This window comes from Ochotona princeps, chromosome 12 (genome assembly GCF_030435755.1).
Source record: "Ochotona princeps isolate mOchPri1 chromosome 12, mOchPri1.hap1, whole genome shotgun sequence".
In the NCBI taxonomy this organism is placed as follows: Eukaryota; Metazoa; Chordata; class Mammalia; order Lagomorpha; family Ochotonidae; genus Ochotona; species Ochotona princeps.
Window position 1 is genome coordinate 9,880,975 of NC_080843.1, and position 20,811 is coordinate 9,901,785.

Below are 20,811 nucleotides of genomic sequence, written 5' to 3' on the forward strand. Positions count from 1 at the left end.
GGGGTTTATTGGATTTTTTTCCCCCTTATGAGATAAGTTTAGAAATTACTCTACTGTTAATGTGAGGAGATAATAAAAAAAAAAGCAAAGTTTTTGGGAAAGCACATTTTAAGTGCTATTGTGATTTGTAGTATCCCATGAAAATGTTTAATGACCTCATTGTTCCTACATGAATCAGCAGGTAAAATGTGGTTGCGCTGTGGTTGGTCCTGCAGGGAGAGACTTCTCTGTCACTCCCTGCACCCCGGAGGGGCAGGAAACAGGGACCTCTTTGCAGCTTGCTTGTCTCCTCTTCCAGTGTTCAGTCATAGAACAGACTGCAGAATGTTAGAACAGCCACACGAACTAGCTGGCTCTTCTGTGTGCCATGAGCGTCACTTTTCAGCAGTAGTTGTAAAGAAGCCTAACTGTGTCTGCTTTTCCTTTAAACACTGCACTGTTTGGATTCAGGTTGATCTGGCCCACGCCACATGGAACAGACACAATAGGGCTGGTCTTTATCAGAGAGGCAGTACACTGTGTATTGTTCAGCTCCGGGCTTGTTTTCCTTTGGCCAGCAAGTGGGAGCCTCCCATTTTCTGAGCAGGAGTAACACCCCTGGAGGCTGGCCTTGGCTGTCATGCTTCCCTACCCCGTAGGCTCTGCAGACCCAGCCAGAGGGGGTTCACTGGTGTCTGGGAAGCCAGTTTCCTTTGCTTTCTTGGGCTACTGGCATGTGTGTCTGGCACAGCCAGGGACTTGCAGCTGTCCCCGTTGCAGACTTTCTGACTTGGATTTTCAGCAGAGAATGCAGGCTGATAAATGCAGGACAAGTAGTAGAACTGTCAAAAAGGAGTTGGTGATTGAATCCCCACTGCAGTGCAAGGATGCGGCCCAGGGAGAGGTGGAGGCAGAGAGCCCTGGCCCAATGGTGGTAAGAGAGTATTGGCACAGCTTGGCTGTGTCTTTCTCTCTCTCTCTCTCTCTCTCTCTCTCTATTATGTGTATTTGATGTTTTGTGCCTCTGGTTTCAGAAGTTGCTCCTCCTGTCTCTTATGAACCCTTCCCTCTGATTCTTTGCCCATAGGTTAATTTCAGTCCCACTTTGATTTTTCTTTGTGAGGAAGGAAATGTTGTTATTTTGTGGGAGAACATGGTCTCCAGGAGATTCTTTTTAAAAACAATTGTGTCTTGTTCTAATGTATGACCCACCTAATTGCAGTGTTTCCAAGTGGAATCGATGAAGGCATATTCTGTTGCAACTGTAGGGTTGAAAAATATGTGCTTTGCGAAATTAAACACTTTATCCGTATTATGTTATTGAGAAAATGAGGCAGGTGCCCCCGGGGGGCATTTTAAAGAAACCCAGCTATTCCAATTACATGTGGTTTTTTCCTCAGTCTGTTTAGGAACAACTTTGCCTTGATCAGAGTAGGAAAGAACTTAAACTACAAACCAGCTAGCATGAAAGTTTCTCTTCTCCACATTAGCTAAACTCTTAGCAGTTTGGATACAGTCAAGTGCTTTAGTGGGCTTTGCAAGGGAGGAATGTGAAAAATGGTTGTGCTGTCATCCATGAGTAGGTTGTGATTCTCTCTTGGAATTTCTTTGGTACAATAAAAGCACATACATTTTTAAGCAAGCTGCAAAAATTACCAATATGCTCTGCTGAGGGGGACAATTGAGCCTTTCAAATGATCTGTTAAAACGATTGTTAAAGTAGGACTTAGTGCTTTTATGTTGTTATTCTTTCTTAATATGTTATTACCATAAAACATTTTTGGCTACTAATTTCCTTAAATTACAGGTTTTTTTTTTTTTAGCAATCTGAATAAAGACTTTCTTATAATACATTTGATTTGAACTGAATTGCTCTCTTCTGTGTCTGCATATTGTTTTACCTTCAGAGTTATGTTGCTAACTCTGAACTCGGTCTTTTTCACTTGAAGATTTTCATTGGAGAAAGTTAGGTTTGGTCTCTTTTTCACCCCTTGGTATATTGTTTAGAAATGTTATTCATTATTGCAGATTCCTTTCTGCTAGTATAACAGCTCATTTATCTGTTGAGTCACTTCAGCCACTTCGGTACTTCATAGATTTAACTGCTTACAACTCCCAGCTGATATGGCCTGTGATTTTTGGGGGGAGAAAGTTGCGTGGTTTATGTTTCCTTGGGAATATTCTTTTAGAAAAGTCCTGTCAGTAATTCTCCATATGTGTAGAAATATTTGTCTAGAGAACTGAATACACTATAAAAGATGCAGTGTGATATTTTCTTTTAAAAAAAAAATCACACAGTGACTTTTTAAGACCTTGTTGCTTTCTAGAGCTCAACCAATTTGTTGTTCACATCCAGTTATTTGTTTAGGTCACGTCCCACTCCAGGCAGTTTCCCCACTGCAGTGAGTAAGACTATGCTGCTGTGACATTGCCCAGCACCAAAGCTTGTGCGAACCCAGATGTCCCTGGCAGATGTAGAGCCAGGCTGTGTGCACCTGCAGAGAGGTAGGAGGGAGAGGCCAAGACAAAACTGATACAGCAGCATTCTCTTATCTGACCGGGTTTCTCTTCCTTCAGTGGGTGAGAGGATAAAAAGAGCCAATATCAGAGAAGAGAAACGGGGCTGTGTCAGAAGGAGCCCATGCCAGGGCAGGTCTCCCTGGCCTGTGATTATGACTGCACGTTGCCACTGAGACTCCAGCTGCCTACACTATGACTTGTTTCTCAGGGTAAGAAAGCATGCAGGCACAGCTGTGAGAACTGTTTGTTGCAGTCCTGTCCTTTATTATAAAGTCAGTGACTCCATGTACTGGAACTTTGTCCGTTACTTGAATGAGTTATACCAAGAGACATTTAAGTGTACTTTATCCAGGAAGTAGAGTTTTGATATCAAGTTTTACTTGCATTATCTGCACAAATAGTCTTTGGGGGAGGAAATAGAAAGAATAAAGCAATTTATGCGTCTAAGAAGAAATGCACTTATATAAGTGGGAAGTACACTGTGCCTTTATCCTTACTCTTCAAACATGATCACTGTTAGTCACTTGGTTTATATATGTCCAGGCTTTCTCCTGTGCATATGAAGTACAACTTTATATGTGTGTGTGCTTGTATGTATTAAGGTGTGTGTGTTTTGGGAAAATATAATAGTAGAATAAATTTCATGTTGATTTTTTTTCTCACAAAACACGTGAAGAACATCTTTCTGTTACTATGTATTGATTTATGTCAGTATTATTGTGATTACATAGCAGTGCCAATTTATGCCTATACTATAACTTTCTAGTTACCTGATTTGCTTTTGATTTTTTGCAGTTGCAGTTAGTGCCAATGCCCCAGTTCTTGTAGTGGTACATGTATGTTAAAGGAGTACGTGAGCCAGAATATTACTTGTTCCACAGCTTTTCTGATGTTTCCTCTTGCACGCACATCTGGCAGTAATGTTTCTTTTCCCTCTGCTGGGGCAAAAGCAAAAGATTCCCTGAAGTGACTGCTTCTTCAGTGCTAGGGAAAGCCAGAGTTTCAGAGAAGTGTGTACTGGGGCCTCCTAACTGCAGGGTTCAACTACAGGCCCCTAGGTAGGAGGGTCTTATCCTCCATATTGTGACAGAAAGTAGGGGAGGAAGGCCATGGTGAAACTTCCCCGTTCCTGTCCAGGCTCACTGCCAGACTTATTGCAAAATGACTTTGTGAACTGTGAATGACTAACAAGGGAACAATCAGGATATTCCTGATGTCTCTGTTAGTTGCCCTGCTCACATTTGAATACCTGTCTTTGCCCCTAAAACTCCAAAGTTGTTCCAGGAAATAGTTTATTGTCTCTGCTCACCGTTTGGAAGGAAAGGGTGCGGCCTCATAGTCACGCGTGACTGGGTGCTGTGTCACTTGTGTGACCCCTTCCTGGTTGCCCTTTGTGAGCAGCCGAGGACTGCAGGGCAGATCTTACTTGGGGGCTCTGAAGGTTGAAAATTAGAGAAGAGCTGAAGTTTCCCATCTTTGGAAAAGTATCTTTCAAGAGACATACTTTGGGTTCTTTGCATTTTGGTTCTTATTTTAACTTTTTAATAAGCACATGGTTATATATACTAGCTAAATAGTTATCAGAAAGCAGTATGTGTGCCCTGTCTGGAAAGGACATGGCCTCAGATTGGACTGGTCAGTCCAGAAGTTGCAAACTCTTCTTTTTCCCAAGCAGAGGGAAGACACTGGAACATGTTTTTAATCTCTGAAATTCTGTTTGCTCTAGAAATAGCCGACTAAGTGAGCTAAGGCATCTAAAGTCTAAGTTTCTGGGTAATGATCATGGCGTTACTATCCTGCAGGACTTAAGATCTCAACTGAACTTGAGCTGTGGTTATGCAACAAGGTGGAGGAATCCACCATGGTGGGAGGGTATGGGGAGGGGTGGGGAGAACCCAAGTATCTATGTAACTGTGTCACATAATACAATGTAATTAATGAAGTTAAATAATAAATAATTTAAAAAAAAAAGAAAATAATGATCTCACTCACACTTCCCTAGCCCTACAGTCTTCCTACTCTGGTCAAAATGTAAATGTCAATTTTAAAATAATAAACTTTTTACACCAAAAAAAAAAAAAAAGATGACTGTGATCAAGTTCATTAAACAGGTTTAGAAAGCCTTTCCACATTATCATAGACAAAATTAATGTTATTTATATGGTAAGTGGTGTGTGTGTGTGTGTGTGTGTGTGTGTGTGTGTGTTGAAACTACTGGATGATAAAAGAAGTTCCTGCCAACTTTATGTAGCAATCATCTCAGGCAACCAAATTGAGGCATTTATTCAGAGCCACAAGACCTCAGTACTGTGCTCTGTGTTTTCCCTTTGTTCCTTTGTAGTTCATTGAACCCACATTGAAGTACTGATTTGGCAGACTTGTACAGCACATAGGAGATAAGAGACCTCCTGTCCCCCCGCAGCAAGGACTGGGTCTAAGGAAGATATTCATCATTCACTCCAGCTGATTGCACAGTGTTAACCTCACCCTCCTTTTCCAGATGCTCAGGTAGGCAGCAGCTAGAGCATCATCAGCTCCAGGAAGAGACTTGATTTTTTTTTCTTTTTTTTAACACATAATGCAGGGTTGGTCAAGCTTTACAGAAACTCTCCAGTGCTTATCTTTAAAGTTTGTGTCAACAAGGCTATACCTAGTCACACTTACTGTGTGCACTAGCTAGTGGAAGGAAGCTTCAGGGTGTATGTGTATGTGAATTGAATAACCATGACAAGTTATTAAATGTCTGTGCAGACACATGTTTATTTTGGCTGAACAGCAACATCTGTACCGTGTGTTGAAAGGCTAAAGAGGACTTGGTTTTATTAATTACTATAGTTAAATTGTCCCAGAGAAGGGACTTCGGCCCCTTGTAGTAATTTTCTTTTAAAATGCTGAGATGCTTTCAGATTCTGGGATTCTTGGCTGCCCAGCTCTGGGAGTATGGCTGTGTTTTTCTTTGCTCATGTTCTGTCTTAGTGTGGAGGCAGAATTGCTGGTCACTGTTTTTTGGTTTTTTTTTTATAACAAAGTCATGCCAGTTGTCTTTTTCTGCCTGTCTGTTTCTTTCTGGGTTAATAACAAGCTCAGCAGACACTGAAGGCTTTGCACATACCAGTCAGTGTTTCATGCCCCTGAGCTGTATTACCTCGGATGGTCCTCAAGACTTGATTGGGCAGATGAGTACACTGAGCACTCAGGATGGACACACCTCTAGGAAGTGGCATAGCAGAATAATGGACTCCTCATCAGGTTTTTAAAAACCCATACCTGAATATAAATGCACAGTTTGTTAATGGGAATAAGAATCATTTGTGTTCAACGTTAGAAGTGTAGACATGGGGGCCCAGCACAGTAGCCTAGCAGCTAAAGGCCTCGCCTTGCATACACCCAGATCCCATATGGACGTTGGTTCATGTCCCAGCTGTTCCACTTTCCATCCAACTCTCTGCTTGTTGCCTGGGAAAGCAGTTGAGGACAGCCCAAAGCCTTGGGACCCTGAAACCACGTGAGAGACCCGGAAGAAGCTCTTGGCTTCAGATTGGCTCAGCTTTGGCCATTGTGGCTGCTTGAGGAGTGAATCAATGGACAGAAGATCTTCGTCTCTGTCTCTCCTCTCTGTATATCTGACTTTCCAATAAAAATAAAATAAATTAAAAAAAAAGTGTAGACATGGGGCTGAGATTGTGGTGTAGGGGTAAAGCCACTGTTTGAGATGCCAGCATCCCATTTTGGAGGGCTGATTTGAATCTCAAATATTGTCCTTCCGAAGCAGCTTCCTGCTAACATCAGTGTCCGGGAAGACGGTAGAAAATGGCCCAAGTACTTGCGCCCCCGCTCCTGTGTGGGAGACCCGGGGGAGGTTTGGCTCCTAGCTTTGGTCTGGTCCACCCGGGCTGTTAAAGCCATTTGGAGAGTGAACTAGCAGATGAAATAAAAGACCTTTCTCTCTCCCCCTCTCAATCTGTCTGGTTTTCAGAGATTTTTTTTTAAAAGGCCATAAAAAAGAAAGGCAAAAACAATTACCTTTCAGACACTTAAGCCTTTTTAGAGAGTGTTCATCTTGCAGGTGTCAGAGCAGCAACGGTTGAGCAGCACAGAGAGGAGGATGGTTATTTGTGAAGAAGTTGGGAATATAGGGGAAAACCCCACAGGATTGTGTGAGGATCTCCATTTTCTTTGCTGTCATCTTTCCAAGCATTACAAGGCAGCAGCGTAGGATGATGGAATAGCCAAGAGGAGTCTGGAGGCATTTTGGCTTTTTCTCCTCGATTTGATTTTGTGATTTGTTTATAACATGATGCAGGATGATCCAGAAATGGGCTCTGCGATCCCTGAAGTGGTTGAAGGATGCTGCCATTGGCCCAGGTCTGTCCCCCTGCCCCTTGAAAAGCAGAGGCAAAGTGCAAGGCAACCCCAGGCTCAGGCTGCAGGCTCTGGAGCTGACGGCACAGGTGGGCCGGTACCCAGCACCATGACATCAGAGATGCAGTTTTGATTCCAGATCTGCCTCTTAATCTCCATGGATCACCACCACATTCTTCTCCCTCCCAGGCTTCAGCTTTCGCCTTTGATAAATGAGAAGCAAGTAGTAAATAATATGTGAGGGTCCCTCTGGGGCTCAAGCTCTGTGTTTCCCTGTGAGTGCCTCTGATCCCAGAATAACCTGTAGGATCCTGGAGAGTGACTTCCAGGTCTTAAGGTTAGTTTAAAAAAAATGATATTGGTGGAGTTTTAGGTCACGTGTGCTACAAGATGGGATGTGGGCTTCTACTTAGTGTAGGAAATAAGTCCAGTGATGTGAACAGGGAACACTAGACGGGAGGTGTAAGAAGCCCTTGCTTGAGCAAGCAGACTGTGAGGATTATTTTAGAACCTAGAAGGCTTAGAAATGATAGCCTCTCTTCAACTTTGCAGAAGTTTAAAGTATCCTGCCATGTGGTAGAGAAAAGTGCCGCGTGCCTCCGAGAAGGATGTCTGGAGGCTTTGGAAGTTGTCAGCACTGTGTTTCAACTGTGTATACCACTTAGCAGTGGGTCGCTGAGGGCTCTGCCAACCTCCTGGGGAGTAACTAGTGTTGGCGGTGGCAGGGGTGGGGGCCTGTTCTGGAGATCTCCTTGCTGTGGAAATTTTCACTGCTAGTGGAAAGGCAGCAGCAAGGGGTGCACTGGAGACCCCTTCGCATCTGCACAGTCTCAGGACTGCCTGGCCCACTCTCGCTTCTGCCAACATACAGGCTTTGCTTACAGAGCCATGATCCATCAAGCTGCAGGCCACTGCTTCCGAAACTCTGAGATGGTTGTTCATGATTTGCCTCCTGTGACTCTCCTCTTTGGAAAATTCAAATCACGACCGCCTTCATTCCGAGAGACTGGCTCTGAACCCTCTGCTAGCCTCATCTCCTGTAGTTTCCAGAAATGTCCCAACTCGGGCTCTTCACTCCGCCTGGAGGGCTTGTCACAATAGAGCTACGTGCTGCCTTCGCTTGCACTCACAGCTCTGGATAAAAGGAGGAAATTCTGCCTCAAGCCCCAGCTCACCTGCCAGTTCCTTCCAGAAATCTTTTAAAATCCTCTTCCCACATCCCCCAGTAGGTTATGTGTCCCTGTGGCCAGACACGAGGTTGTAATTCCAGCATTTTATTAGGCATCTTTGTCATATGGTAGCTAGGGTTTGTACTTCAGTCATCCTCGCTGATGGGGGATTTGGGGGTTGTGTTTGCCAGGTATCCCCCTAGAGGATTTGCTGTCTTCCCACTATCTCATCTCTGATGTAGTGCAAAAGCTCCCTTTGCTGTTGTGCTCTACCTGCTTAAGGAGACTTTTTGGGGAATGTCTTAGCAAAGAATGAGTGCAAGCAGGGTGTCCAAGAGAGACTGGAGCCAAAGTTCATTCTCTTTTTTGTTCTCTCACTGCCACCTTCAGAGATTAAGCCATCAGTGTCCAAATGGGCTAACTGTCAAAAAGTAAAAAGCAAGGCAACCAGAGGAACCTGTTTGACTTATATAATGCATGGGTAGTGTGCCTCATCACTCTCCTGCACTTCTGTTATTTAAAATGTTAATTCACGTTTTACTGGAAGTCCTTGAGTACAGAAGTGGGATCTTAGGTTCCACAGTCAGACTCCTCTCTCTTTGCTTCTCTTAACCAGCACCTCCTGTTGGCAGCACTGCAACTCTCCTCTATGGCTTCCTGGTAGCCATAGCTAAAGCCCTGATGTCATCACTGGTAATCGGAGTGTGTCTGCAGTAATCATTGTGTGACATTATCACAGCTGCTTCCCAGAAAATTTTAGAGATCCCAAATATAGAGGACAAAGAAAGGGATAAAGGAAGTTAGAAAAGGCAGGCCTGCCAGAAACATTGGGACACAAGTTACCTGCTTTAGATGACCAAGACCCGATGGGCACTGTTATTTCATCTCTAATGTAACACTTTTTTCATAAGTACTGCCTTCCTGGGTAAAAATTTCAGAAAGTCAGCTGCTCTTTGTTTTGTCATGAAGTTTTAGGTTATGTGTATTAAAAATTTCATACAATCTACTGCAATTCTGATAGCTAGTAGAAATGCAATATGAATGACAGGTATAGTTTTAAATTTTCCAAAGCCAAGTTACAATAAAAGGTCTTATTAATTTTAATAATATAATTTCATCCTGGCATTTCCAAAATGTTACCATTTAAGCCTCCCGGGCACATTAGCAACAAGCTAGCTCAGAAATGAAGTAGTTGTATATTAAACTGGCACTCAGATGTAGGATGCACACATCCTAACTAGTGACTTAACCTGCTTCACCACAGGGTCCTTGATTTTTTTAAAAAACGTTTGTTTATTTTTATTACAAAGTCAGATATGCAGAGAGAAGAGACAGAGAGGAAGATCTTCCATCCGTTGGTTTGTTCCCCAAGCAGCCACAACGGAGCTGCACCAATCTGAAGCCAGCAGCTTGGAGCCTCTTCCAGGTCTCCCACTTGCCTCCCAGGTGCAGGATCCCAAGGCCTTGGGCCGTCCTCGACTGCCTTCTCAGGCCACAAGCAGGGAGCTGGAGGGAAGCAGGGCCACCGGATTAGAACTGGTGCCAATATGGAATCCCAATGCGTTCTAGGTGAGGGCTTTAGCCATTAGGCTACCACGCTGGGCCCCAGCCTTGATAGTTGATATTACTTTTATGCCTGTGAATAGTCTCATGTGCCTGTTAGCTGGCACCTTGCAGGTCTGTAAACTAATATTTTCATAGGGTAAAGGCCTCAAAGTTGTTATTTTGAGGAATAAACTGCTGGATGGAATATTGTAGTTACGAAGTGGTAGGAAGTAAGTAGCATCACAATTGAAGTGTCACACATTGAGATTTCCTTGCAGTGATCATGCCTTGAAAAATTTGGTGGTCATGCAAATTACATTATATAATAGCATTAGAGTATATCTAATGTCCTTGAAATAGAAAAGAAGTATTTTGTGATTAAGAGATCACCAATGGGGAACATCTGACCTGTAGGTTCCCGCCCAACAAGGAGAGGTCAGGGAACACTTAAAATCCCAAGACCTTCCTCAAACTTTTGGTGTCTCTCTATTCCTCCCCTTTCGAGAGTTACCCCACCTCCTGGACGTCTCTCCTGGGGGTGCTTTCCGCTTCCCTCTCCCTTCCTTGCTCACGTGGTCCCTTCTAAAATAAACTGTTCTGTCCGCAAAAAAAAAAAGTATTTTGTGGGGGGACTCTGCCTTTTATGTCTTCTCTGGCAGTATAGTACAGCCAGACAGCACAAAGCTGGGCAGAAAGCCCTGAATTTCTGTCCTCACTGGTAGTGGAAGGGGCAACATTCTGGTATGTAACAGTGTTCAGCGTTTCTCTTACAAGGAGGAATGGAGGCTCTGTGGAGGTGCTTCTGGGTATACAAGATGCAAATTGCATCATGCATGTTGGGAAGGGCCTGATTTTAGGCTGGGTTACCCCTAGGATCACCATTCTACATACATGATCTAACTCCTCTGAGCTACTGTTTGTTTGTTTGTTTGTTTGTTTTAATCTATAAATTACAGGGTTTGGGAGAGGTTCAGTGAGGTCATATGTGTGTAATCAGCCAAAAGACCCAACATAGGGATTAAGTTATCATTTAATAATCTCATTGGTGAGTTCTGACTCTGTATCAGGCACTACTATTAAAATCCTTCAGTAAGGCTGTGATGATGATAGCCGATTGTTACTTCCCTCCCTTTTCAAATGTAGATATACAGATTTAGAGGTTAAATAAGCAACTCAGCCCAGAGGCATGGCCTAGTGGCTAAAGTCCTCTCCTTGAAAGCCCCGGGATCCCATATGGGCTCGGTTCTAGTCCTGGCAGCTCCACTTCCCATCCAGCTCCCTGCTTGTGGCCTGGGAAAGCAGTCAAGGACGGCCCAATGCATTGGGACCCTGCACCCGCGTGGGAGATCTGGAAGAGGTTCCAGGTTCCCGGCTTCGGATCGGCGCGCATCGGCCCGTTGCGGCTCACTTGGGGAGTGAATCATCAGACGGAAGATCTTCCTCTCTGTCTCTCCTCCTCTGTGTATATCTGGCTGTAATAAAAAATGAATAAATCTTTAAAAAAAAAAATAAGCAACTCACCCCAAGGTCTCTTAGCCAATATGCTAGGAATTTTTGAAAAAAATTAGCATACAAACCAAATCACATGGACCAGCATAGTAGTTTCTGAAGCATGAGTGGGCCCCAGAGTACCTTGAGGATGCTGAAAAACACAGTGGCTGAATCCCATCCCTGAAGCTGCTGATTCAGGAAATTTGGGATGAATTTGCATTTCTGACATTTCCAGGTGAGGCTGATGCTGTGTTCCTTCACTGTCAGAGTGGTGGCTAGGCCATACTTTACTATCACCATCTCCAATAAGAGTGTTTTGGTCTCTAGGATTTACATTCTAACTCCTTGCACCTGCGCTTAGCCAGTCTCTGTACTGCCTGTGTGGTAATGAAGTCAGCAGAAGTTCTTTTGTGAACCAGATCTGTGTTATGAATATTCCATCCCTGTCCTCAATTTCTTAAAGCAAGTAACAGAGGAAGTTGTTTTGAAATATGACTGTGGCTACTCACCTGGCATTGGCATTTTCAGTGTCAGTTCCACAGCCAGAATTAACAATTTCAGATCATGATTAAAAGAAAGTATTCTCCAGAAAAGAATCCATAGTATGATTTCAAGATAGAATTATTTCTATGACTCTGCATGTGGTGCATCTTTTTTTTTTTCTTGATTATGTCTCGCTTGGGAAGTGAAGGTGGGCAGAATTAGAAGCTGGGGGAACGTGTGTGGGTGACACGTGCTGGGCCAACCCTCAGGCTCTGTCTCCTTATCTTTCTGTTCTCCTTACACCCCTCCTTGCCTGGCCATGGCCCATGCCTCTGTCCACATAGAACGAAGACACTCGCAGCACTGTCTTTGCAAGGGAGCCTTTTCCAATGTACCCAGCTCTCTCCTCATGTGACTCTGGCCATGGAGGGAGTCCCCTAAATTCCTGTCTTGTCTTCCCCTCTTCATTAGCATTCTTGCAGCATCCCCACTGAGCACAGGCAACCAACTGGGAGAGGTTCTGTAGATTTTAGTTAAGTAGAATCACTATAACTATTATTACTATCTTCATTATTAACTCAGTTTTTATTTTTGTATTTTATGTTTTCTCAGTGCTGTGGGTTTGACATTTTTGCTGTCTTTACTCACTTTAGCGATGGGATAATAATTTTTTAATAACAAAGCCATGGTTGTTATTAGAATGACAAATACAAAATCCAGACTCTTTCTTCTGTCAAATTGACTTTGTCCAAATTTTATTAATATAGACATACTTTATGCAATAAAATTTTCATTCAGTGATCTGATCTCTAATTTGAGTGCATTTTACAGTGCTGTCTAAAAAGGGAATTGAGCATCTTATTAGTGTTGATAATATAAGAAGCTGGATTCACAATTGTGTCACTGTTGCTGTTAGTCTGTTCTGCAGATGCTGTCCTGCTGCAGTGTGAGAAATATATTTAGAGGCCTGAGAGTTGGATGTTCCTTCTGCTTTCCTTTAAACGCTGTCTAAATCAGCTGTTGTTGTATAAGTGCTCAGCTTTGAGCTTATTTGACTGCCCTCCACATCCCCGTTTATTTTTATTCCATGCACATGGTCAGTGAAAGGGCAGATAGCAAAATGTGGACACTGTCTTGGTAAGAGCTCAAGGAAGAGCCTGGGCCACAGCTTGGACAGCTCCACCAGGAACCCCTGGCCAGGCCCTTCACCTTCACACCCCTGGGTGTCCTCCGAAAGCAAGGGCTGGATGTCTGCAGGAGCTTGCAGTGTGTGGAATTACTGCTTCCAAATAGCCTGTAGATCATTGTACCTACACATGCTACTTAGCAATCTGAACAAGTCTGTGGGTGAATGAGAATGGGCCTGTGGCCTGATTGCCATCAGCCCCATGGGTTCGATCTCCTCAGGGAAGGCCAGAAGAGTCTATCTATTACAAGGTGATGCGAGATTCCCTTCCTCCAGCTAGCTAGAGGATGATGTGTGATGTGGGCTTGTTTCTCTCAGTCCCTGTGCTGCTCCTGCTGGCTGCTGGCTTCCCCATTGCCTTCTGCATCTTGGCCCACGTAGCACTTTGACCTCATCTTTCCCTGCAGTCTGTAGTCTAGGGATGGTTGGCCCAGGTGAGCTGGTAGTACTCCTCAGTAAATACCCTTTTACATACTTGTTCTTGTTTTAGAAGGGAGCATACGAGCTGCTGCACAAATGTGGAACAGGGACCCCTGTGCAGAGCCTTCCTCTGTGCCATTGTTGTGCTCCTATTCAGAGGAACCATAGCCCCATGGTTGACGAACCATTGTTCCTCTGGAGTATCCATTGTGCAGTCCTGGTGCTCACCTCAGGCAGTGACCATTTGGAGCAGCTCGTTTCAGAAAGGTGTTGTCATAGGTCCTGTTTTTCTCTATAATGTTGGATTCCCTGACTTCCAGGGCCCAGTGTCCCAAGTCTTTGACCTCTCCACCCCTCTTACCTCTATGCAGCTGTGACCCACCTGTTTTTCTTGAACCCACCAGTCTCCAGAAGGCTTTATTGTAGAGCTAACAAAACTTAAGTATCTTCCCATCTGCTGCTTCACTTCTCAAATGCCACAATGGCTAAAGCTGGGTCGGTCCCAAGCTGCGAGCCAGGATCCCCTTCCGAGCCTCCCACATTAGTGCAGTGTCCCAAGGCTTTGGGCCATTCTCCTCTGCTTTCCCAGGTCCTAGGCAGAGAGCTGGATTGAAACTGAAGCAGCAGAGACTCAAACTGGAGTCCATATGGGAAGCTGGCACCACAGGAAGAGGACTAGCCTGGTCCGCATCCAAACTGGCCCCCAAATATTTTAATTCATTATTTTGCATTGTTAAACTCTGCTTTCATTTCTGTTATACAAGTTTCAGGCTCTCTAAAATCTAGTCCTATTCTTGAGCATACTCAATGATTCACAAGGAATCCTCAGTTCACCATGGATCTTGACTAATTGGTTCATCTCCCTAGTTTTGTTTTCGAATGACAAATATAAGGACTCGCAAGATGGCCGACATAGGAGGAAGACTGTGAGAGAGCTCACAGACAGAGAGGGCTAGAACGCGACAAAAGCGTAAGTGGAGCAGCATAGAACTACAGGGAGAAGAACGTGAAGTTCCCTGGACAGTGTGGAGCCAAAAAAATCCATGCAACTCGGAAGAGCAACCAGGGAAAAACAAAGCAAAAGACAGGGAAGACGACTTTCCGCTCCTGACCTGCTGAGTCACCTCTGAGTGCAGACACTGAAAGCCGCCGACCCACCCAAAGACCGACCCGCAGACGCAGTGGCCGTGAGGTCCGGCGGTGATTGGGACCCGCTGGCATCTGCTCACCCTGGTCACCAGGACTCGCCAGGACCTGCCCCGCTGCGGACACCAGGACCCTGAATCACCGGGACCCGCCGGCATCTGCCCACCCTGGTCGCCAACCCCCGGGACCTGCCATCGCGGCCCGCTGAGACCAGCAACGGACGCAGCAGTCGGGAGACGCACCGGCGGCTAGGATTCCCACCAGAGGAAGAGGCAGAGTGCAAGAACCTGAGGTTTGAGTGAGTTGGGTGGGGACAGTGGTGGGTTGGAGGCTTCGGGAGTTGGCCCCCCAGGGGCACGGACAGAGCCTGAACACAATTGGTGCTCGTCTCCCCGCGCCCCCCCCCCCCCCCCAGACTCCAGCCTCTAGAGACACAGGGCGAGTGCCTTGAAACTGCCAAAACTGTGTCTGGGAGAAAGGCAAAAGGCACACTGGATACTCCCCTGTGCCTTTGCGGTCTGGCACTCAGCTGGGCGGTGCTATCCCACAGGAACCCAAGCATGCCTCTGGGCTGGGCAGTTCCCTGCTAGCGCCGGGGCGGTCGGTCCCCTGCAAGTGCTGGGGTGGGCGGGCCTGCGCAGGAGGCGTTTCCAGAGAGCACCTGGAACACCCCACGCCCTATAGTCCCTTGCTCCGAGCCCTGTGATCCAGTGCACAGGGGGCGCGCACAGAGAGTGCCTTCACTCCCCCACGCCCTGTGGTAGCATACCTGTAGGGGACGAGCTGAGAGTGCGCTTTGAATCCTCTGGGCCCTGGAAGTGGCGCCCTGAGGTCCAGTGTTCTGGAGACGCACCAAAAGTGCCTTGAAAATTCCCACACCCTGCTACTCCACGCCTGCAGACTCCGATCTCTACAGGATAGTGCTTGGAGACCCCTCAGCACACTGGTGCCTAGGTCTCTCAAAAAAGAAACACTAACACAATGGGAAGAAATACCAGAAAAGGTAATGATCCAGATGAGAGTGCCAACACCCTACCAATAAAGGATCGAAAGCCAATGTCTATTTCGGAGATGCGAGATGAAGACATAGAAGATCTACCAGACAAGGAATTCAAAAAAATAATGTTAAAATATGTCAGAGACAATGAGAAGAATTGGGAGGACTTCAAGGAATTCAAGAACCACATAGCCTCAGAAATACAACAAATAAAAAGTAAAATCCTTGACTTAGAGCACAAAATTGAGAGCCTAACCAACAGAACAAATACAGCAGAAGAGAGGATCTCTGAAATGGAATGACAAATAATATTTTGCATATTTATAGGGTACAATGATGTTTTGATATGTGTATGTTTTGTGTGATCAAGTCAAGATAACTAGCATATCCATCGCTAGAAATATTTCTTATTTCTTTATGGAGAGAACTTTTAAAATCTCTTCTGCTAGCTTTTTTGAAATATAAGCATTGTTAACCTTGATCCCCTACCGTGCCATAGATCTCCAGAACTTACTCTAACTGTAGCTTTATACTCATTAACCAGTGTCTTCCCATTTGTGCTTGTCTACCACCCTCCCCAAGCTCTGAGAATTACTCTTCTCTGTGAGATGAACTTTTTTTAAGATTGTACTTGTATCCTGGGATTGTACTGTGCCTGGGATTATTTCACCTAGCATAAATTTATCCATATTGTCATTAGTGCTAGAAGCAGTTCTTTTTTTTGTAGATGAAATGTATTCCATAGTACACATGCAACATGTTTTCTTGATCCATTCTTCCATGAGTGAATACTGAGATTTTTTTCATTTCTTGGCTACATGCATATCGCTCTGGTGGCTGCAAGGGGAGATGATAACTTTCAGTATTGATTTCACTGCCTAGTGGGACAGTTGGCTCACGTGCTCAATCTGTTTTTTAGGAGTTGGAGAGGGTCAATGTTTTCCATCATAGCCATACAAATTTACACTTCCACAAGATGCGCTTTAAGTTTTGTCGCATCCTTTACACCTAACTCTTCATCTTCTTGACAGTAGCCATTACCACAGGGCTGTGTGGTTTAATTCTCTCTTAGACTCCATCCCAGCAACCTGTTGTACGCTCAGGTTCCTCCACTCAGCCACCATGTAGTGACTGCATGCCTGTTGTGTGTCAGGTGCTGGAAAAAGTAATTAATACCATAGAAACCTCTCTGCCTTTAAAGAGTTCATTATCCAGCTGGGGGAGCTCCCGTGTACCAAGTGGGCCTGTGTCACTTGAGGATTCTGTGCTGCTATCCGTTCTGCTCTCGTCTTTTGCATGCCTGCCTTCCTGCTGACTGGAGGCTCTCAAGGGCAGGCTGTGTCCTTTTGATATTGGTGTCCTCAATACCCAGCACAGTACATCCTGGAAGGCTTAGTGATACCTTGGAGAGAAGGAGCCCGTAACTAGTGGTAGCACTTTTCTTTTCTGAGAGGAAGGAGGCAGCTCTGAAAACTTCAGGACGTTCTTGGTGGCAGTATATAGTAAGAGTTATGTACAAAATGGTAGTATAGCAAGGCTTGTATAGCTCATACTCGTTAGCAGTTGTTTTCAAAGAGCCTGTCTTTAAAGCATTATTTGCAAGAGATGGAGATAGAGACAGAAAGAGAGATGGATCTTCTATGCATGGGTTTTCTTCCAAATGACTGTGACAACTGGGTCGGGACTAGGCTGAAGCCAGGAGCCAGGAGCCAGGAACTCCATCCACCTTCTGGGTGGCCATTATGTGTTACTTCCCAGGCACATTAGCAGGAAGTTGGATCAAAAGTGGAATAGGGGTCAGCACAATGGCTCAGTTGGCTAATCCTTCACCTCCACATAAGGCTTCCCATATGGGCAATACTGGTTCATGTCCCAGCTGCTCCACTTCTCATCCAGCTCCCTGCTTGTGACCTGGGGAAGCAGTAGAGGAAGACCCACAGCCTTAGGGACCCTATACCTACATAGGAGACCTAGAAGAAGTTCCTGGCTTCATATCAGATCAACTTTGGCTGTTGCGGCCATTTGGGAAGTCAACCAGCAGATGCAAGATCTTTCTATCTCTTCTTCTCTCTGTAAATCTGCCTTTCCAGTGAGAATAAGTAAATCTTGAAATAAAGAAAGAGAGAAAGAGAGAGAAATGGAACAGCAGGGACTCAAACCACTACACTGATATTAGATGCTTGTGTCAGATGTAGCAATTTAACCTCCTGTACCACAACACCTGCCCAGCTCCTTCCTTCTTGATTGTAGGCTTCTTGGTCCCTGTCCCCAGTAATGGTGCTGGTGTACTGTCAGTGACAGTAGGAAGACTTTGAAAATAAACTAGATTTCATGAACGGTTTTTGTCTCAGCCCATCTAGTAGCTTTTATAGCTATGCAGATGAATCAAGGAAGTTCTAAATTCTTTATAAGCAGGATTTAATATTTCTCATTTCTTAAAATAGAATGTCCCAAGACCTGCCCATTTCCTTAGTCTGCTATTTCAAGGAGTGACATTCAGGATTTCAACTGGTGTTAACATTTAATGAGCACAGACACAAAGGCAAGAAGCAGCTAGTAAGTTCACGTGACAGATGTCCAAAGGAAGAGCAGTGGAATCTGGGCGCCTCGGAGCTTAAGCTCTGCTGTGGCTTTTGAGATTTTGTATGCATCTGCATAGCTTGCTGAAGTTGAACACAGTTTTTGAGTGGCTGCTCTCCATGTCTGCTGGATTCCAAAGAAATCTCATTTTCCTGGCACTGAAAGGATTCTCTTTGACCTGGAATTTCAGTTTGCATGATGTGGACTGCCAGTCCCAAAGCTGAAAACACTTGCAGAGGAATTAGTTCAGAAAATCTCTACGAGATTTTGGGGGTTGGACGTTGTGGATCATACCCTTGGGCATCCATGAGAGCTGTAGGGAAGTGTGATGGCTGGAATTTTGCTGTGCCACCAGCTACTGTGTTCCACATGTGGAGATTGGCAGGTTGTCAGTAAGCTGTGCCCATGTTGTCCCTTGAGATGAGGCCCTCTTTCTCTCTGACCGTGCTGAACATATGATCCTTGCCATCGGCAGTTCCACCAATCTCCTTGGAGCCAAGGTTTTGTGTTTTGTTAGACACTCTGTGGGCCCTGGGCCTCTCAGATTCCTTGCTGAGCTGCCTCTCTTTTTCTTCCTGGGAAGTGCCACATAGCCATCTGTGAGCAGTGTTTCTTGTGGGTTACTTCCTGCCTTCTCGTCTCTCCTTTGGAACCCTAAGTCCTGTTGCTTGCACAGAGCTGCCTTCATGGGACTGCTTCTCTGGATGGCCTGACCCTCAACTGTCGTCCCTCTCAATCGTCCCAGACATAAGCTACATCAGTGTTTGGTTTTGTTTATAATGTCCACATCTGGTTATGTGTTCTTTGGGCTGTGTTCCTGAATTTCAGTGCCACCTTTCATACACAGTTATCTCTATGTTGGATCTTGTTTTTCTTTCTTTGTACGTATCCCTGCCATTATGGTTTGTGTCATTTCATGTATTCCTGGAGGGTAGATGAAAGTTTTTGTAAACACATTGGTAAAATTGATTATGTGGGGGAATATCCCTCAAAAAGTCTTGAAAGAAACCTGTTATGCAAACATTTAAATAATAACTGCATTTATTTTTATATATTTGCTTGTGATTTTTCCAGTTTATGCCTTTTACATGCATTGATTCCACTGAGCCCAAACAGCTCAGCTTCCCTAACCACTGCTGTCCCATTTCTATTTGATCTACATCATTGTAGTATAATCAGATCAGATCCAAGGTTTGTGAGAGATGAAGCTTACAGACTCTAGGAGGCCTTCTTTAAGACAAAAAAATTCAGAATTTGATCAACTGAGTAATGAAACTCAGTAATCATTTATTTAGAATTTGAACAGAAATTGAAGCAAATAAATTTTAAAAAGCCAACCCAAGCCACAGTTAGCAGAAGACCACAGAAACACACTTTTTAAAAAATCAGTGAGCTTCTTTCACATCACTCTAATTCTTTATTCCCCATATTTTTATTTCATATTCCTTTATCACCTCTCCTGTGATCATGATTTTGTATTATCATTCTTTACAGCAAGAGCAGATAATTCTTTCTTTTATATGATTAGCAAAAATTTGTATTTTATTTAGAACAGCTCCTGCTAGCTTCATGTCTGGTAATGTCGCAGACATTTTATGATTGTAAAAAGGTCTTTCTTAGATTTCTTTTGTATGTGAATGGTTATGATTTGGGAACATTCATCCTTATGAAGTAACTCATTTTAATATGCCCTTAAATAATTTAGGATCAAGTTCTTCGGGACATGGGTATATTGCCCTGTGGCCTCTGTTTTTGGCCTTGTATCCCAGTCTTGGGTGGACACAGTGAGTGTGCTCCTGGAAATCTTACTAGACCCAGGTGTCCAGCAGTGACCAATGCCACCGAGAGGGAGCCATACAAGTAAGGGCCTTTAAGGTGGATTAGCCCCCAGTAAATACATTGAGTCCTGGGTTAGAAACTGAGACACACGCAGGTACTAAAACCTAGGCTTGTCGGAAGGCACTGATAGTGGATGAGATGGACTGTTCCCGCACCCCAGTGCCTGGTCAGGTGCATCCCCAGCCAGGACTGGGACTAACCAGGCATGCACTTCTCAGGGAAGACAAAGGTTGCCTCAAAGGGCTGAGGAACGTGGTTCCCGTTATGTGATGAAATACTGCTGTATGTCATGTTTGCATTGTGGTTAAGACTTGGTTTTAGAGGAAAAAATCTGTTGTTAAATTATGTTTATAAAACAAGGGCTCGAGGGGTATTGTTAGGTGTCATAGTGAGAGGGAGTGACAGGAGCGTGTTTGTATCAGAAACAGTGGCTATGGCATTGCCTGCCTGCCGGGCCTGGAAACTGGAACCCAAGGAAACACACTTGGAAGAGCTCCCATTCTCATTCAAGGCTAACAATCAGATGTAGTTGAAAGAATTGTTGTGGCCTACAGAAGGGTATCAAGATGTGCAAGGTACTGCAGGTTGGAACTGGTGGGCAAGAAACTATTTACTAGGGTGCCAGTGAAAGTCAGGGAAGATAAGTACCACCAAAGGGCCCCGAAGGCAGCAAAGCAAAACTAAACCAAACCAATGAAGAGCCTGAGCCCAGGAAAGGCCTTGCTCAGCAGCATCCTTACCCTGCATGAAGGGGTAGGAGGGACACATCCAGCCCTGTCTGTGTTGAAGAATGGCTTCTGTGGCCTGCTGTTGGTTGACAGTTACCATGTAGAGGTCAAGAGAGAGAGAGAGAAAGTGTCTGTCCCACCCTGAGTGCTTCTCCATGTGACCTCTGTGAAATGGAATTCTAGAAAGCTGCATGTGCATATTTGGGTCGTATTGGAATACAGTCATGGTTCCTAAGGAGACTGTTTTTAATCATGACCTTGTTTCATTTTGTCAACAAGCATTTACTGACTGGTTACTATATGAAGTGTAACAAATAGAAATGGAATAGGAATGAATCATATTAAGATTGAATTAAACTAAATTGG

General features: G+C 44.6%; 1 protein-coding gene across 6 annotated transcripts in view; it reads left to right on the plus strand.

Annotated features, from left to right (window-relative positions):
- The window catches only part of DOCK9 (dedicator of cytokinesis 9), a 287,950-nt gene that overhangs the window by 112,886 nt on the left and 154,253 nt on the right, over positions 1 to 20,811 (plus strand). For 2 of the 6 annotated variants that reach the window (XM_058670514.1, XM_036493482.2), the window contains exon 1: positions 617 to 913. The exons of 3 other annotated variants lie outside the window; for them this stretch is intronic. In XM_058670514.1, the coding sequence (XP_058526497.1) occupies positions 620 to 913 (294 nt within the window). In that variant the 5' untranslated portion in view covers positions 617 to 619. Of the gene's footprint in view, positions 1 to 615; positions 914 to 20,811 lie in introns of those variants that run through there. One more of the 6 variants, XM_036493477.2, reaches the window with a different exon arrangement.